A 14,416-nucleotide genomic window follows, 5' to 3' on the forward strand; every position below is an offset into this window, starting at 1 on the left:
ACGATGCCGGACAAGAGGTCTGGTCACATGTGATTGTGCATCTTGGTGATGTGCAGAATGTCCAGTTATCACCGCACCTGACATGGGATTCAGTTCGAACAGGTGTGGACTGCGGACCCGTGGAGGCTGTGGAATCACCCACCCTTTTTTTTTCCCACAACAATATAGCTCCAGTCGAAAGGTCAAACCATTTCAATTCCCTCCTAGAACTTTGAAAGTTTGCGAATCCAGCCAAAAAAAAAAAAAAAAAAAAAAAAAAAAAGTTATCTACAGGAGAACTCTCTGATATCTCTCCGGTCGATCAGCTCCGAGTTGCCTAGTAGACCAGGAGGTCTAGACTACCGAGAGAATAACGATGTTCTCAATCAATGACAACATTAATTTACGCCCTCGTCAAACCGGCCATTCCATTGATTAGGCAGGAAAAAAGTAAGTTTGAATGTATTGCTCAGTCTCCACCTGTGAGTGGAAAGTTCTGCATGGATTATCCAGACTCTAGAGTCACTACGAGTACGAATAGTACATACTACCAGTACCCACCTTACTGTACGAAGTCCAGTGTGCAACTATGTATAGTTGTGTACTACTCGATAGTAGATATACTGGTCCTCGAGAGTGAATAATCTCGATCTGCTTGTGCTCAACTCTCGGGTAATTCATGGTGCTCCGTGATGCTTAATCCTCAGGTCAGTGGAGATTGCACCAGCACCTAGTTCCTAGACTTTCTATAGACTTCCTACTACTGTACAATGTACATCAAATTCTATATGGACTCGGCACTGGCCACAGGAGGATGGCAAAGATTGCCTTTTTTTTTCCTTTTCAAACCGTGCGTGCCTGAATTTCTTTCTGCAACTTGCAAGCGCGTCACCAGGCACACCAAACCCTCGAGTTGCGGAAACGGCCTGTCCGCGGAACAGGTTGGCTGTCGGATCCGGCGAAACTTGGCGAAAGTTGTGATAAGAGATCCGACGAAACTTGGCGAAAGTTGTGATGAGTCGGAGACTGGAGCACTGCATGAGTCTGTGGAGATAGTAGAGTGTAGACTGACTGACGTCATGACTAACACATTGTGATTGTTTGAAAGTCAGATCCAATGACTGATCCGTGATGATCGGTCTTCGGACCTGTCTCCAGAGTCTCCCGACTCCCCGAGTCTCCAGGGATGTTTGAGAACCTGTGAGCAATGGATTGGGGACGAAGCTGTGGAGCACTGGAGAGACCGGGTTGTGGACTACTGGACTCTGTGAATCGGTGGACTACTGGACTCGGTGGACTGTGGTTTCCTGGTGGATTGTTGTACAAGACTGTAAGCCATTCCGTGTGCTTCCTTCCAACCCTGCCAAGACTGCCAGGGTTGAAGCGACGAGCCCCACTGTTGATTTGCGGCGCAGGGGCAGTTTCCAAAGTGAGAGACAGGATGTGGCTGGTATGCGAGAGCCGAGAGGTTCGACTGTAGTTCGACTGTAAAATGTCAAGGTACATTGTTTTACCATACGATATATGTACATTGTACAGTACCTAACAATGTCGCCCATTCTCAACGGACAACCGACCGGATCTTGATCTGTGTGGTACGGATTCAAGAAAGCAACTTCGGTGAGGTCTTGATCGATTTCGTTTGATCCACCAACTTCCAAAGTCTCATCCCAAGGCTCATTAATGATACGAAGGTAGCAAACCTACGAGTCAATCTCAGGATATCTGCATGACACGCCTATTGGAGCTTCAAGAAGGAGGTAGATGCTGTACCACCACACTCAAGACTCCGGTGCTGCTTTCAATATACATGAAATGTCTCACGGCGAGGGATCGAACCCTCAATTGCTCTTCAGACCGTAGAGAGCTCAGATTACTCGATTGGATCATTGAACTAGTCCCAAGAGCAAAACAAACAAGTCCAGAGGGCTGCTCTTTGCGACTCCACCTTCCTCTCTAGTGGGGAGTCAGGCACGTCATGACAGACATCTCATACAATAATCCCTCGCCTTACACGATCGTAACAGGCACGCCCAAGGCAGATAATCGAGGGTCAAACGCGCTGGATCGGCAGGCGAATCAACGCAGTCGAAAGGTCGAACCTCTTCAGTCGGAGCGAGCACCCAAAAGGATACAAAATAGTAATCCAAATAATGCACCCGACCCAAGCACGGATACCTACCTTCTAATCATCATTGAATCAGCCCGAGAGGTCGCGTCTCCGCATCTCGAGGTCACTGCAATGCTCAAATCGGATAGCTTCGTCGGCATGTAAAAAAAAAATTAAAAAAAAACCCCCCCTTTACACATAATGTAGTACTGTAGTACTGTTGACTGTTGACGTTGACTGTTATTATTGAGGGTTTCCTGTCCCGACTCGGGTCCAACTTTGGTTCTCAAAGCCGTTACGGCCGTATTGACGGGGAATTCTCGAGGCAGCGTCAATTTAGGTTGGCCACAGTGAGCCCAGCTGGCTGGTGCGTGCCCGTTTGAGGGAGGGGGTGATTCCCCCACCGGAGCTCAGATCTACAATGCATGGAATCGATGCTAGATAGTAGTACGCCTGCGGCACCCGGGTCCTTCGTAACTAAGAAGCTTAATAGTGTGAAGGGCAACCTTTTAGGGTTATGTGCAATTGTGCCCTTTGTGCAGGATCGTAGTGTGTTGAACATGGACAGTTTCGACTCCCTAGTACCACTACCTGCACTACATCATACGGGATACTCGTTGGCGCATCCCATTCGACATTGAAGGGTTACTAAAAGGGCTCGGGACGCTTTTCCCGATCCTCATGTGAGGGAATTACAAGGAAACTGACGTCATACTTCTCAAGGGCACGGGAACCGACGCACGCGCATGTCCGACTCGAGCATCTACATTTTCTTGCTGGGTAGTAGGTACTAGGTAGAGTGAGTTGTGTATGAGAAGGAATGCTGAGAGAGAGAGAGAGAGAGAGAGAGAGAGAGAGAGAGAGAGAGAGAGAGAGAGAGCAGTGTGTGTACTGTGTGCAACAACTGCTATATTGGGAATTTGGGAGAGCCCATGAGCAGCGTTGAGTATGTATAAACTCTTAATATTATGACCGTACAGACTACGGAGTTGAGTGTTGAGTGTTGAGTGCAGTCGGCTCTTGGAAGAAGTGCTGTTACGGGGATGCGGGAAGTCCCTCTCAATGTCTCGGCGCATGTCTCGGCGTCACCGGCAGATGGTGGAGACAAGCGAGAAAGGCCATTTTTTTTGGTTCTTCCACAGTCCGTGGTACTGCATAATGGCCTTTCATAGCATAAAAAAAGAGTCAACATATACTTACAGCACTAGACTTAGATGTGTGGATTACTTAATTGACGATTCACCAGTGGATCATATTTCTTACTAGTGTTGTTAGTGTGTGCGTAGGATACGGTGGGAACTTAGAACGGCTACAACGCGACACTTGATCCACCCGTAGTGATTACCTAGTAGGTAATACCGACTATCTACCTAACCTCAGCCATCTACTACCAAGGTACCCCAATCTTCGCTCAGTTGCTCGGACTACTAAAGTGATTTATTAAGGTACTTGTACTGTAGCACTTCCTTACCGACGGGAGTTAGTACTAGCCTGCTAAATTAGTTAGTTACTGGCAGTCAGCGGGTTGAGCACTAGTTATAGTCTCACGACCGTGCCCCTAGCTTGTTCCAGGATTCTGGGGAACGCACGTGGTGTCAAGTAGCAGCGACAGTGGTTCTCCATCGAGTTAGAGGTTGACACCAAGATGCTCTGTCAAGACCGACGGATCGTTTGACTTCCGATCGCTTGGATCGATTCCCATCCATGCTCGTGAGCAGAGTCACGCATACTGGCTGGCGCTTGCTTTTCGATACGCGGGTAGCGTGCGATTCGTGCATCGGCTAAATCGGGCTCGGCTCACTAGCTGAGTGTTTGAAACTCTCTGGGGTTCTCCACTACAAGATTTGCTTTGATTTCATGTCCTTTTACCTTGTCAGTCACGAGCTCCGAGAGCCTGAGATTAGGTGCAGGTCAGTGGTCAGTGGTCAGCGGTCAGTGGTCAGTACATACTACATACTCAGGTAGGTACCTACCTGTGCCCTCACTGCCCGGGCTGTAGTCCTGTAGTATTGGCAAAGTTTCCTTTGGTGCTGGATGATGACGCCCTGACTGAAACATGCCTTGCCGCTTTGACTCGCAACGTCCGTGTGCCGTGGTCGGCTTGCCTAAAGAGTCTGTTGCTCTAAGCGAAGGATCCCAAGAGTGAGGAAGGTGAATAAAAATCCACGACATAATAAACCAAACGCAACAGGCACAGCAAAAGCAAATCCAAAGGAAAGGAACCACTGACGATTGACCCGTGAGTTGCCTCGTCCGGGGATGGTCAGGTCCGTGTGTTTTCCAAGGCACGAGCCCGTTGGGACATGGGCCCTGGGGGCTTGGGTATGGTCCTCCGTAGCCGCTCAGGACAGGGCCGAATGCTTCCTTCTTCGGGGTGCTGGTCGAGGCTGAAATGGGGCATTTCTGGTCCGGGTTGGGCGGGGATACTAACATAAGTCTTCAATTGACCCGGTATAGACTACAGAGATGGGTAATGACGTTGACGACAACCATCCAGGTTCTACAATACACTTTTAGGAACAACAACAAATGAAAGAACCCTATCTGTATCATATAGGACTCTTGGTTTTCAGATAATGGAAAGAAAACAGTACTCCTGGCAAAAGTACCACCTTCGCAAGATAAGATTCACACGAGTACCTCTTTCAGGCTACTACTGATTACTGAGTGCTAGCTAGTGGCTACTCTGAGTACTCTCAGGCTCAGCCACGGCAGACTGAATACTACTAATCCTGAACACACACTCCTGAGTCTCCCCAACACGAGGACACGAAACCTGGGGACCATGGGTGGCAGGGCGGATCCACTGCAACGTTGCGTTGCATCCTCACCGGTGGGCTGAACTGTGGTTGATAGCCCAATGCGGCTTGTCGAGTCCAACTCGGCCGTGGGTTGGCGGTTCGAAGCTGGTTAAAAAGTCAATCGTTCGTAAGATCGGGGGCAGATCAGCCTCATGCTCTTGGTTTGAAGTGAAATGTAGGGATACCACGATGTAGATTCAGATTCAGATTGCAGATTGCAGATTGCAAAAGAATCTCGTCAGCTGACGGGGAAAGTTGGGAGTGCCTTGGCACTTTGAATATCTTCCCATACAATCTGGGTGTTCGTTCTACATCACAACACTTCATCCGAAGAGGGATGGTAATTGAAAGAAACCAGCCCTCGTGCAAGAAAGTCTTCTTCAACTGCAGCGGGTCTTTCCTGTCCGAGGCTACAGCACGAGTAGATTGAGTGTTAGTACTACGACTGACTTCTGAGTACAGTGAGTAGTAGTACTGACCTTACTGAGAGTTGCGATCTTGATCACGTTGATGAATTGGTACCCCGACACGGCTTATCCGTCGTGGTCGTACTGTAATTCTGTAACGTCAGTGGGGGCAGGGACCCGCCTCCCGTGTGGCTGAAATCAGGATGCGGTGGCATCGATGGAGTCAATGGTCTCTCCCGGAATCTCAGCACGCCCCCAAGTTCCAACCCTCTCGGAAGTGCCGTCACCCTCTCTCGGGGGCTGGCTGTCCGGTCTGTTCGCAGACACAAAACGTGGACCCTCTGCCCGGAACAAGTCAACAGTAAGCATCAACTGACCCTATCACCCTAGTCCTGAGTCTTACTCGACCCTAGCACCTCACACTCATCATTGCTACCGACATTGAAATGCTAAAGACCTCTCGTCGTTCCCAGTCCTCTCACGCGGACGCTGCCTGCTGAAAGCGGTCAAACTTCAGGTACCTCCCGAAGACTGGAATTGTGCAGGCACATCCCTACATTCAACCGTCGATCTACCACTTCCACTGTCCTTTGCTCCCTCAGATGACCCAATACACGAGCGTCAATGATATGTAACGTTCAGAGTGGAAAACAAAAATCTCTCATCGCGGAATCGTGGGTAGTGGTACCACTGAAAAAAACCGGGAGTGTAGGTAGCCACTGGCCAGTGGCCCAAGTGAGCCACAGTACTGAATACGCACTACGCACTGCGCGGTGGGGGGAAACCGGAGGAAAGTACTCCACCAGGCAGAGTTCAAGGTTGGAGGACTCCGAACTTCAGAAGTGGTGGTACTCTTCAAGTACCTGACCTAGTCCGACCACCACACCAGTCGTACCGTACTCGTAGTCTCTCTGAACTGTATTACTATGATACTGTAATACTGTAATACTGTACTTCAGGTTCCGCTCTGCACCTTTGGCCACCTTTTCCCACCTTTTCTTTTTGTTTCCCAGGGCCCTTCAGAGACAGATTCAGGTCCGTCCCCTTCCGCCTCATCCAATCGTTCCCGCCCCACGCAGCCGCCAAATCTTCTCTCGTCCACTTCCCAGTCTGTCTCACTCACGCACTCGTGCTCGCGCACCTCGACTACGACTCTCTCGGCCATCACGCTGCTCTTGGCCTCCAGTCTCCATTCGGACGGTGATCCCCTCCCCCCCCTCCTCATATCGTGCTAGCGCCGTCTTCGATGGTCCCTCCATTCCACGACACTTCCCTGACTTCCATTCCTCATTCCTCCTACTTCCGTTTCAACCTCACCAATAACCCCATCTCACTCGCCCTCTGATCTTCCGCTCGTCAATTGCTCTTCTCAAGGTCAATCCCCGAGGCACGGACACTACCTACCGGGCCTTCAAAGCAACTGTCGTATGGTCTTCGAAAGCGTCGGTGATTCTTGATAAGCATCCCGGTCCGAACTCCCTCCCCGAGAGTTTCTTAGCGGCAGACAAGCTCCCACGGAAACGTTGCGACAAAAGAACCGACGGTGGTCAGCCAGAGTATTACGATATACTCCCAACCCCATCTCCCAGACGAGGTGACGACTAGACCTAGGAAATTGTCAACCACCGACTCCTGAGCAAAGTGTCAAAAGGCTATATCCCGTGTCATCGGCAACCCGCCGATATCTCTACATCCGCTAGCCGCGCGCGCCGCGTTTCCCAGACACGGCATTCCTTTCCTGGCCTTTCCACTCCCTCTCTCCCTCTCTCCCTCTCTCTTCTCTCTCTTCTCTCTCTCCCCCTCTCTCATCTTCCTCTCCAACCCATCGGCTCAAGCCTCTGCTGCCAATCCCAGCAGGGTCGTCGCGCATACACACACAACACAGTCGCTGTCCACTGGCCCGCTTTCATTCACCAAGCCTGCTCTGCTGGTAAGCCGAGCTAGCTTAGTCTTCTTGGTCGCCCACGTCTCTGTGTCTCTCCGCCGCGCTGGTCGTAAGCGAAGTCCTACATGGCTGCTCCCTATCCGCCCACGACCATGACCGCCGAGTTTCGCATGCCGATTCACCAGGGACCCCCCGCCCGAAAACCCATCTCCCACCCGCGTGCCGGATACGCCTATCCGCCTCAGGACCCGCGACGCAATTTCTCCTCGCAGTCTGCCTACCCACCACCCAGCCACAGCCACACTCGCACCACATCCTCCAACGTCCTTCCGGGTGGTGTGGCGCCCTCGCCATACGGAGCGGTTTCCGGTGCTCCCACCATGCAGCACCCCATGGGACCCCCAGTCGGCCTCCCTCCCTCACGCCGTCTGTCCAGCACCACCACCTCGACCAATTCGACCGGCCACATGACCCAAAGCGGATTGGATATTCGACGCAGCGCGTCGAACCGCTCGGCCGGCTCTCAACTCGGCTACGTGGCGCTCATGCGGCGACAAAAAGCAACCGTGTGGTGCGATCGCGCGCAACCCGAAGATGCCCGGATGCGCGAGCAAGCGCTGCGAGACAAGAAGAGAGCGTATCTGGAGGTGCATGGATCCGGTCGCGCATCCACCATCGCGAGCGGCAAGATTCGACATGGTACCAAAGCCGGAATGGACTTTTCCCCATCCAATCTGGTTAGTGCAAGGGTGCCGGTTCGCCTGAGTGCCAACGAGATCGGCGAGGAGGAGGACGATGCGCGCAGCACCGAAGAACGCATGATGCACCGCAGAACGGGCAGTGGCCGGAGCTCCCTTGGCAGCAACCGAGTCTCCAGTAGCTATCAGCGTCCGTCAGGGACCATGGGCAGCAACAACACTCCTCCCAACGAAAAGTCAGATCTTCCAGGGGTGTCGGAGAACACCTCGGGCGAGAAATACGCCGAAGAGAAAAGCCGACTCTCCTCCCTCAAAGATGATGCAGCGACCACGCACACCACCAACAGTAGTGAAAACGACGTCGTCCCAGATATGGAAGCCCCGACTGCGGCGACCAGTGCTGCTTCCAAGGCCAAAAAGGCTGACGATCTCCGACGACGTGGTAGTGTCGACGACCGCACAACCTCTATGACCAACGTACGACTATTTGTGGCCAATCCGGATCTCAGCGATTAACAGCGGGGGTGTCAGTTCCCCTGAAGCTGTCTCTTGATTCACCTTTTTTCTTCTTCTTTTTCTTCCTTTACGCAGCGTTGCGTTTCTACTTTTTTTTTTTTTCCTTCCATGTCTTCTCTCTCATGTCTACCTTTTTTTCCCCCCACCTCTTTCCTTGCTCTTCTCACTGTTATCTGGTCATGTCTTGCGAGATCTCTCGTGACCACTAAGTCTAATCTCTTACGCTGTTGCATATAATACCTCCTCCCGAATCCATGTGACTGGCGCTCGTGCGGTGCCGGTCTTGATGACCCTCTCTCTTTGATACCACCATCCTCGCCTATTTCCTTGTGTTTGGTACCCTGTCGACCTGTGCCCTCTCATGTCTTTGTGTGCTGGTACCTCTTCTCGTTTACCAAGAGTGATACCCAGGCTTATCATTCGCTCTGCAAGCTCTTCTTCACCAATCCACCATTCGGCTCTTGAGCGGTCTCAGTCACTAGTCAGCTCCGCATCAACGTAGCGCAAAGCAAATTCAATAGCGGCTGTGTCTTCGTGTCTTATGTATCTTTCACGTACACAATTTGAGATTCGTAATCCTTGTTCTGTTCATGTTCGTAAGACCATAGTCGTCATGCACACACAACGACTCGATCATTGGCGATTCCGCCGGAGCCCAACTTTGACCATGCCACATCGGTTCGTCTTGGACGCTGTCCGAATATCCCAAATGCTTGGCGGCAGATTACTGAATCCTGGCTCCATCCATGTTCCTGTCCTGGATCTTCTATCCTAGTCATGTTGTAAACCATGGGATTCTGACAGCCTAAATATCTCGTAACTAGTTTAATACACTCTGCGCGAGTAAACATCTTCACTGGGAACTTCAAAGCTCCCGCATATTGGGTCGTTATCTCAAATGTTACTAATGAAGCACGTGTCTTATCGGACGCGGCGCGAAATCCTATTAACGCGTCCCGCCAACCCACAATTTCCCCCTTCCCAGAACGAGCGAAACGACCTCGACAATTGGATAATTGTGGCCCTTGAAATAGCGACTGGCCCAATATCTGCTCGAATCACACACAAGACACATCTACATTCTACAAGGAGCCGTTCACTCTCAGGCCTCCCAGCCCTCGATCTTCATCAGGCATTTTATAACGCCCGATGCGGTAGAATCACTGCCACAACAGCGCGTCACTGTGCCCCTTCTCTAATCACCTCAATGGAATCAAGCATGAGCTTATCTCCTGTTCCCTCCGACCTATCACAACAGAATCAAGAGTCATTATCGGTGTCCCCATCGTCAAGCCCACGGAAACGATCAATTCACGACCTCGAGGGCCCCATTGAATCATCACCCGTGCACAAGCGTGCCTTGATCGTGCCTTACGACTCTGAGAACCAGGAGAATCGGGATCCCGCAGGCTCAGTGACGGCCAAAGAAGCTACACAGACGCAAAAGGCGGCCTCCCCGTGGGGGGCACCCCCCAGTGTAGAAATTCTGGTAGGAAGTGGTCCAACCGCGGCCATACCAGGGTCTACGGGGTCATTGCTCGTGTGCACATCTTCATCGGGGGACATGACTTCACAAAGGGCTGGCTCCGGGTCTCCTGTAAAGATGGACTCAAGCTCAGCCCGGGCTTCAAAGAAGCGCAAGCTTTCCCCAGTCAGTCAGGATCTCAAGCAACAGGACAAGGAAGCACGAGAGCGCCAAAAACAGGAAGAAAAGGCTAAAAGGGAGGAGGATAAACGACTTAGGGCTGAGGAGAAGAAGAAGCGCGAGGAGGAGCGTGAGGAGGAGAGACGATTAAAAGAAGAAGATAAAAAGAAGAGGGAAGCGGAGCGCGAGGAAAAGAGAAAAGCCAAGGACGAAGAAAGGGCTGCTAAAGAGGCCGCAAAGGAAGAAGAAAGAAAGCGGAAAGAGGAAGAAAAGCTGAAGAAAGAAAGGGTAGGTTCCGCTGGCAGACCGTTCTTATGCGTATTATACGTTTCACATTAGTCCCTAACAGATTGTCTTTCCACAGGCACAACCTAAGCTGAACTCATTCTTCGCCAAACCATCCTCTCCTCGCCCCAAAGTTGCACCAACGGAGGAGAACTCTGTCACTGTGCAAACCCCCATTTCAATCGCCACTGAGAGTGGCGAGCAACATCCGACAAGGCCTGATCTATCGGATTACCAGAAGGCTTTCCCTGAATTTTTCCTGCAGTCACACACGCAAATTGCCCCATTGCATCGCTTTGAGCGCGACCCACAAGCGCTTGAGCACGTCCGTCAGGCCATCGACGCGACACTGAATGTAACTGGCACCGACAGCTCTTTCAAGCCATCATTTCGGCCATCCGAAGTTTTCAAGTACATTCCCTTTCGTCGGCGCTGTGGCCGCTCTGGACCTTCGGTTAAGGACCTTCTGCGCAGAATGCAGAATGCTGGTGATGAAACTCTGATGGACCTTGATCCTCAAGACCAGCATAAGGCTGCCGAGGAGGCCCACAAGGCCCTCCGCCAGGTGCCCATGAAAGTACTCAGATTCGGTGAAGATGTACGACCACCTTATCAGGGCACATTTACCCGGCCCATGGGTGAGGTTGCTGCGCGCAAGCTTGCCCGCAACCCATATCATCGAGGCTTACCCGAGGTGAACTATGACTATGATTCCGAGGCGGAGTGGGAAGAGCCTGAAGAAGAAGGCGAAGACCTTGACTCTGAAAACGATGATGAAGAGAGCGACGATGGCGACGATGATATGGCTGAGTTCCTTGATGATGAAGATGATGCTTTAGTCGGCGGGAAGCGTCGACTCATTGTGGGAGATCTGGAGCCCAACTGCACTGGACTGTGCTGGGCTGCCGACGGGGTGACCGCGGAGATGAAGGCGTATCAAATCGAAACCATCTCGGATGCGGTCCGCTTCCCAATTGACCCCTTTTCCACAGCTTATTGGGAGAAACCCAAGCTCCTCGATGCGACAACAGCTCATGCACCCAGCAAGAGTACCCTTGACGTCTTTCGTGTTCCAAATCCCACAACTACGACCCCTGCCAATGCGGCGCGCTCCATCATGAACGGCAAGGTCAAAAAACCATTTCCTCCAGAACAGCTGCCTGAGTTTCGGACAGCTGTTGAAAGCAGTGATCTCAGTAAAGTTGGAACTATTGAGATTTTGAAGAAACGGTTCGTTCCCGATCTGCCTACTTTACTCCTTGATTCCCTGTTCTTGATCGATGGATTGACTGACACTGCTTTACTCTAGCTTCCCCAAGGTTGCCAAGGATACTCTTAAGGCCACATTGGAACAGTATGCTGTCCGAGTAGGTCAGAAGGAAACGGACAAGAGATGGGTCTGGCGTTGAGATGCCCACATTTGCTCTTGTTAGTCTTCCATTGTTGGGGATGTCATATTGAACATAGTCCCTTACACAGTTTTGATTGGTTGATCCTCGGGTTATTTGCATGGTGGACGGGCGTTCTTGTTGAATACTTTTGTGTTGCGGAGGAATCCCTCGACACTGTCATGACCAGTGATGAGATCTCTTATCGCCCAGCATTTATGGGTCTTTGGCCCTGGAATATTGAAGCTGTTCAGAATAATTGGATCCTCGTTGCCCCAGCGGCGATACTTGGCTGTTGGTCACTAGTGACTTTCTGACCATCCTGCCGTAGGAGGTAAGCTGATTGCAAGGATGTATACCCGGTGGCTTCGTTTGCACCAACCTTGTGGCGTTGATACGGTGTGTGAAACGTGGGCAGCATCCGAGATCGGAGCCACGTACGGTGGTCTGCAGACTTGCAGTAGAGTACATTCATGACCCGAATTAACTCTTATCCTGAAGGACACCTAGCTCAAGATGATGTCAAATTCGGACAACGCAGTGCGCCTCCAGATGCATGTGGCCTCTGGCCATATGCATATCTTGATGTCGTGGTCCAGCGCATGAGGCTGGACTATTTGAACAAGTTACCTTCATTGCGGCCAAGTGAATAATGATCTGCTTGGGAAAGACCGAGTTCGGTTATGAACCCAATCGCTGAGGAAATGACTAGACATGAACTGGTCGCAAGAGTAAATTGGCAGTTCAAAGTACCTCGGATGGCTTCTTAGCCACAATGAGTTACTACTATGAGTACGGTGAGGGCACGGCACCTTGTTATGGGCCGGTCCGGTACTTTAGTTTATTCTTCTTCAGTCTAGGTACATCCATGGGAAAGCTATGTGCAGTTGTGGACCATCAAGTCGGAGGATCGTGATCCCAGAGTCCAGGACGATTAAACGCCCACTCAGCTGGGGTCCAGCTGAGTTGCTGCACGCTAGCCGATGCCAGCAACCAACCCCCGAGTGCTCGAGTACCTGGATTATCTTGTGCCGAGTATACCTACCTCATGGTACTGTAGACTGTAGACTGTAGACTTAGGGGTCTCTCCGATCTATAGGGTACTTTTCTTATTCCTCCTCTCGTCTCCCTGATCCCCATCATGGTTTCGAAATCCTACACCTCAGTATGACGATCGAGTGGCTCTCTTTCGAAAACCCCCTGTCTCTCTCTCTCTCTCTCTCTCTCTCTCTCTCTTTCTTTCTTCTACTTCTTTCCCTCTCTCTGAATCTCCGATCGAGCCAACGACAACTCACCAGAGACGGACCTAGTGATCCACTTTTGCCAACCCGCGTACTGACCTCCGCCAGGATGCACTCCCGACGCTCTTTGGTCCTCCGGAGGGGGTTTGGTGGACGAATCATCGGGTCACTTGGGAACCCTGTCCACCTCATTCCTGCATGCAGTGCCAGCGCATCATTGCTGCATTAGTGGACCGCTGGACACTGGACACTGGACAGTAGTAGTACATGATGGACATGGTAGTATTCTTCGAGAAATCAGCAGTAGTTTCCCTACTTTCGGCCTGGTTCATACGGTCGGAAAAGTCAAGCGAAGGAATTTTTGGGAATATCTATTGTGAGTCAAAAATAATCATGATCTTGCGCTTACGTTGAGGAGGAGGTGTCTAGGTAGAGGTGGATGGGTTGAGGTTGATGAGATGTCTGGAGAAAGGCATCCTGGAACTGAAAGACTACCTCCTATCTAAAGAGATGTATAGCACAGATGGAGGGTTTGAGTTCATCACGTCAGGTACGTGGTACTAAGGTACGAACTGCTAGTCACTAATTAGCACTTAGTAACCGTTCCTAGTAGTACTCGAGTGAACATTTAACATGGTACCTGCTTCAGCCTCTTCAAATCATTCAATTTCTTCCTAGGTACTCGAATGGAAGACGAGCTGGAAGCGCTCGAAAACCTGCCAGTCGGTAGTATACTTACTGTCGAGTGTAGACACGTATAAGCTGCGTCGCTCGGCTAGCAAGAAGTATCATCACCGATTCGATAACAACTTAATATGGGCGACGACTAAGATTCTAGTACGCTCCACTAGAGGTTGAACTAGACCGCATAAGCATTGTATTCGAGATTCCAGTCTGGCCCGTCTGGACTCTGGAGTCATCGAGTCCAGGTATGACCTCTACAATTAACAATCGAAGATGCGGACTCTGCTGGAGATCCAGCAACCCTATAAGAGTACTACGCTTCTGTTGTGGTACTTGTAGCGTAGTACTCCTACCACTAGACTTCTCAAGCTTGTGCAGCGATGATACTTCAATGCTTGAAATTAAGAGCAGGTAAGTACTCAGGTACCTACCTGCAGTACTCAGTTACAGTGCTGTGGTGGCACGCCTTCCTCTCTCCCTCGCATTCACGCCGATGAGAAATGAAGATCGAGTACCTACTGATGCAGATTGGCGGACTGGTCAGATACTACCTCAACTTCTACAGTCGGTGTTGTAGAAATTGAGGTACCTGTCAGACTCCCAAGACCAGCCTCCGTGCAACTTCAACTTGGAACGGAAAAACACCCCCAAGTACCCGGTACTTTGTCCCCAACAATGGCGACGTCGGCCACGCATGCCACGCCGCTGCCAACCAACTGACAACAAGCTTGCGATCGGTCTGAGACAAGCCGTCTGCAAGAGTCCGCTTCGAGTCGC

General features: G+C 51.1%; 2 protein-coding genes across 2 annotated transcripts; both read left to right on the forward strand.

Moving 5' to 3' along the window:
* Positions 1 to 7,307: 7,307 nt before the first annotated feature.
* On the forward strand, positions 7,308 to 8,396 carry N7539_000350 (uncharacterized protein; the record flags this gene model as incomplete). Its single annotated transcript, XM_056929954.1, has 1 exon — positions 7,308 to 8,396. The coding sequence occupies one exon, from the start codon at positions 7,308 to 7,310 to the stop codon at positions 8,394 to 8,396; it is 1,089 nt and encodes a 362-aa protein (XP_056794247.1).
* Positions 8,397 to 9,603: 1,207 nt separating this feature from the next.
* Positions 9,604 to 11,735, forward strand: N7539_000351 (putative chromatin assembly factor 1 subunit A; the record flags this gene model as incomplete). Its single annotated transcript, XM_056929955.1, has 3 exons — positions 9,604 to 10,329; positions 10,406 to 11,556; positions 11,636 to 11,735. 3 exons carry the CDS (start codon positions 9,604 to 9,606, stop codon positions 11,733 to 11,735), a joined length of 1,977 nt encoding a protein of 658 aa, XP_056794248.1.
* Positions 11,736 to 14,416: the final 2,681 nt, after the last annotated feature.

Source organism: Penicillium diatomitis (assembly GCF_028827545.1).
Source record: "Penicillium diatomitis strain IBT 30728 chromosome Unknown utg000001l_segment0_segment0, whole genome shotgun sequence".
Lineage (NCBI taxonomy): Eukaryota > Fungi > Ascomycota > Eurotiomycetes > Eurotiales > Aspergillaceae > Penicillium > Penicillium diatomitis.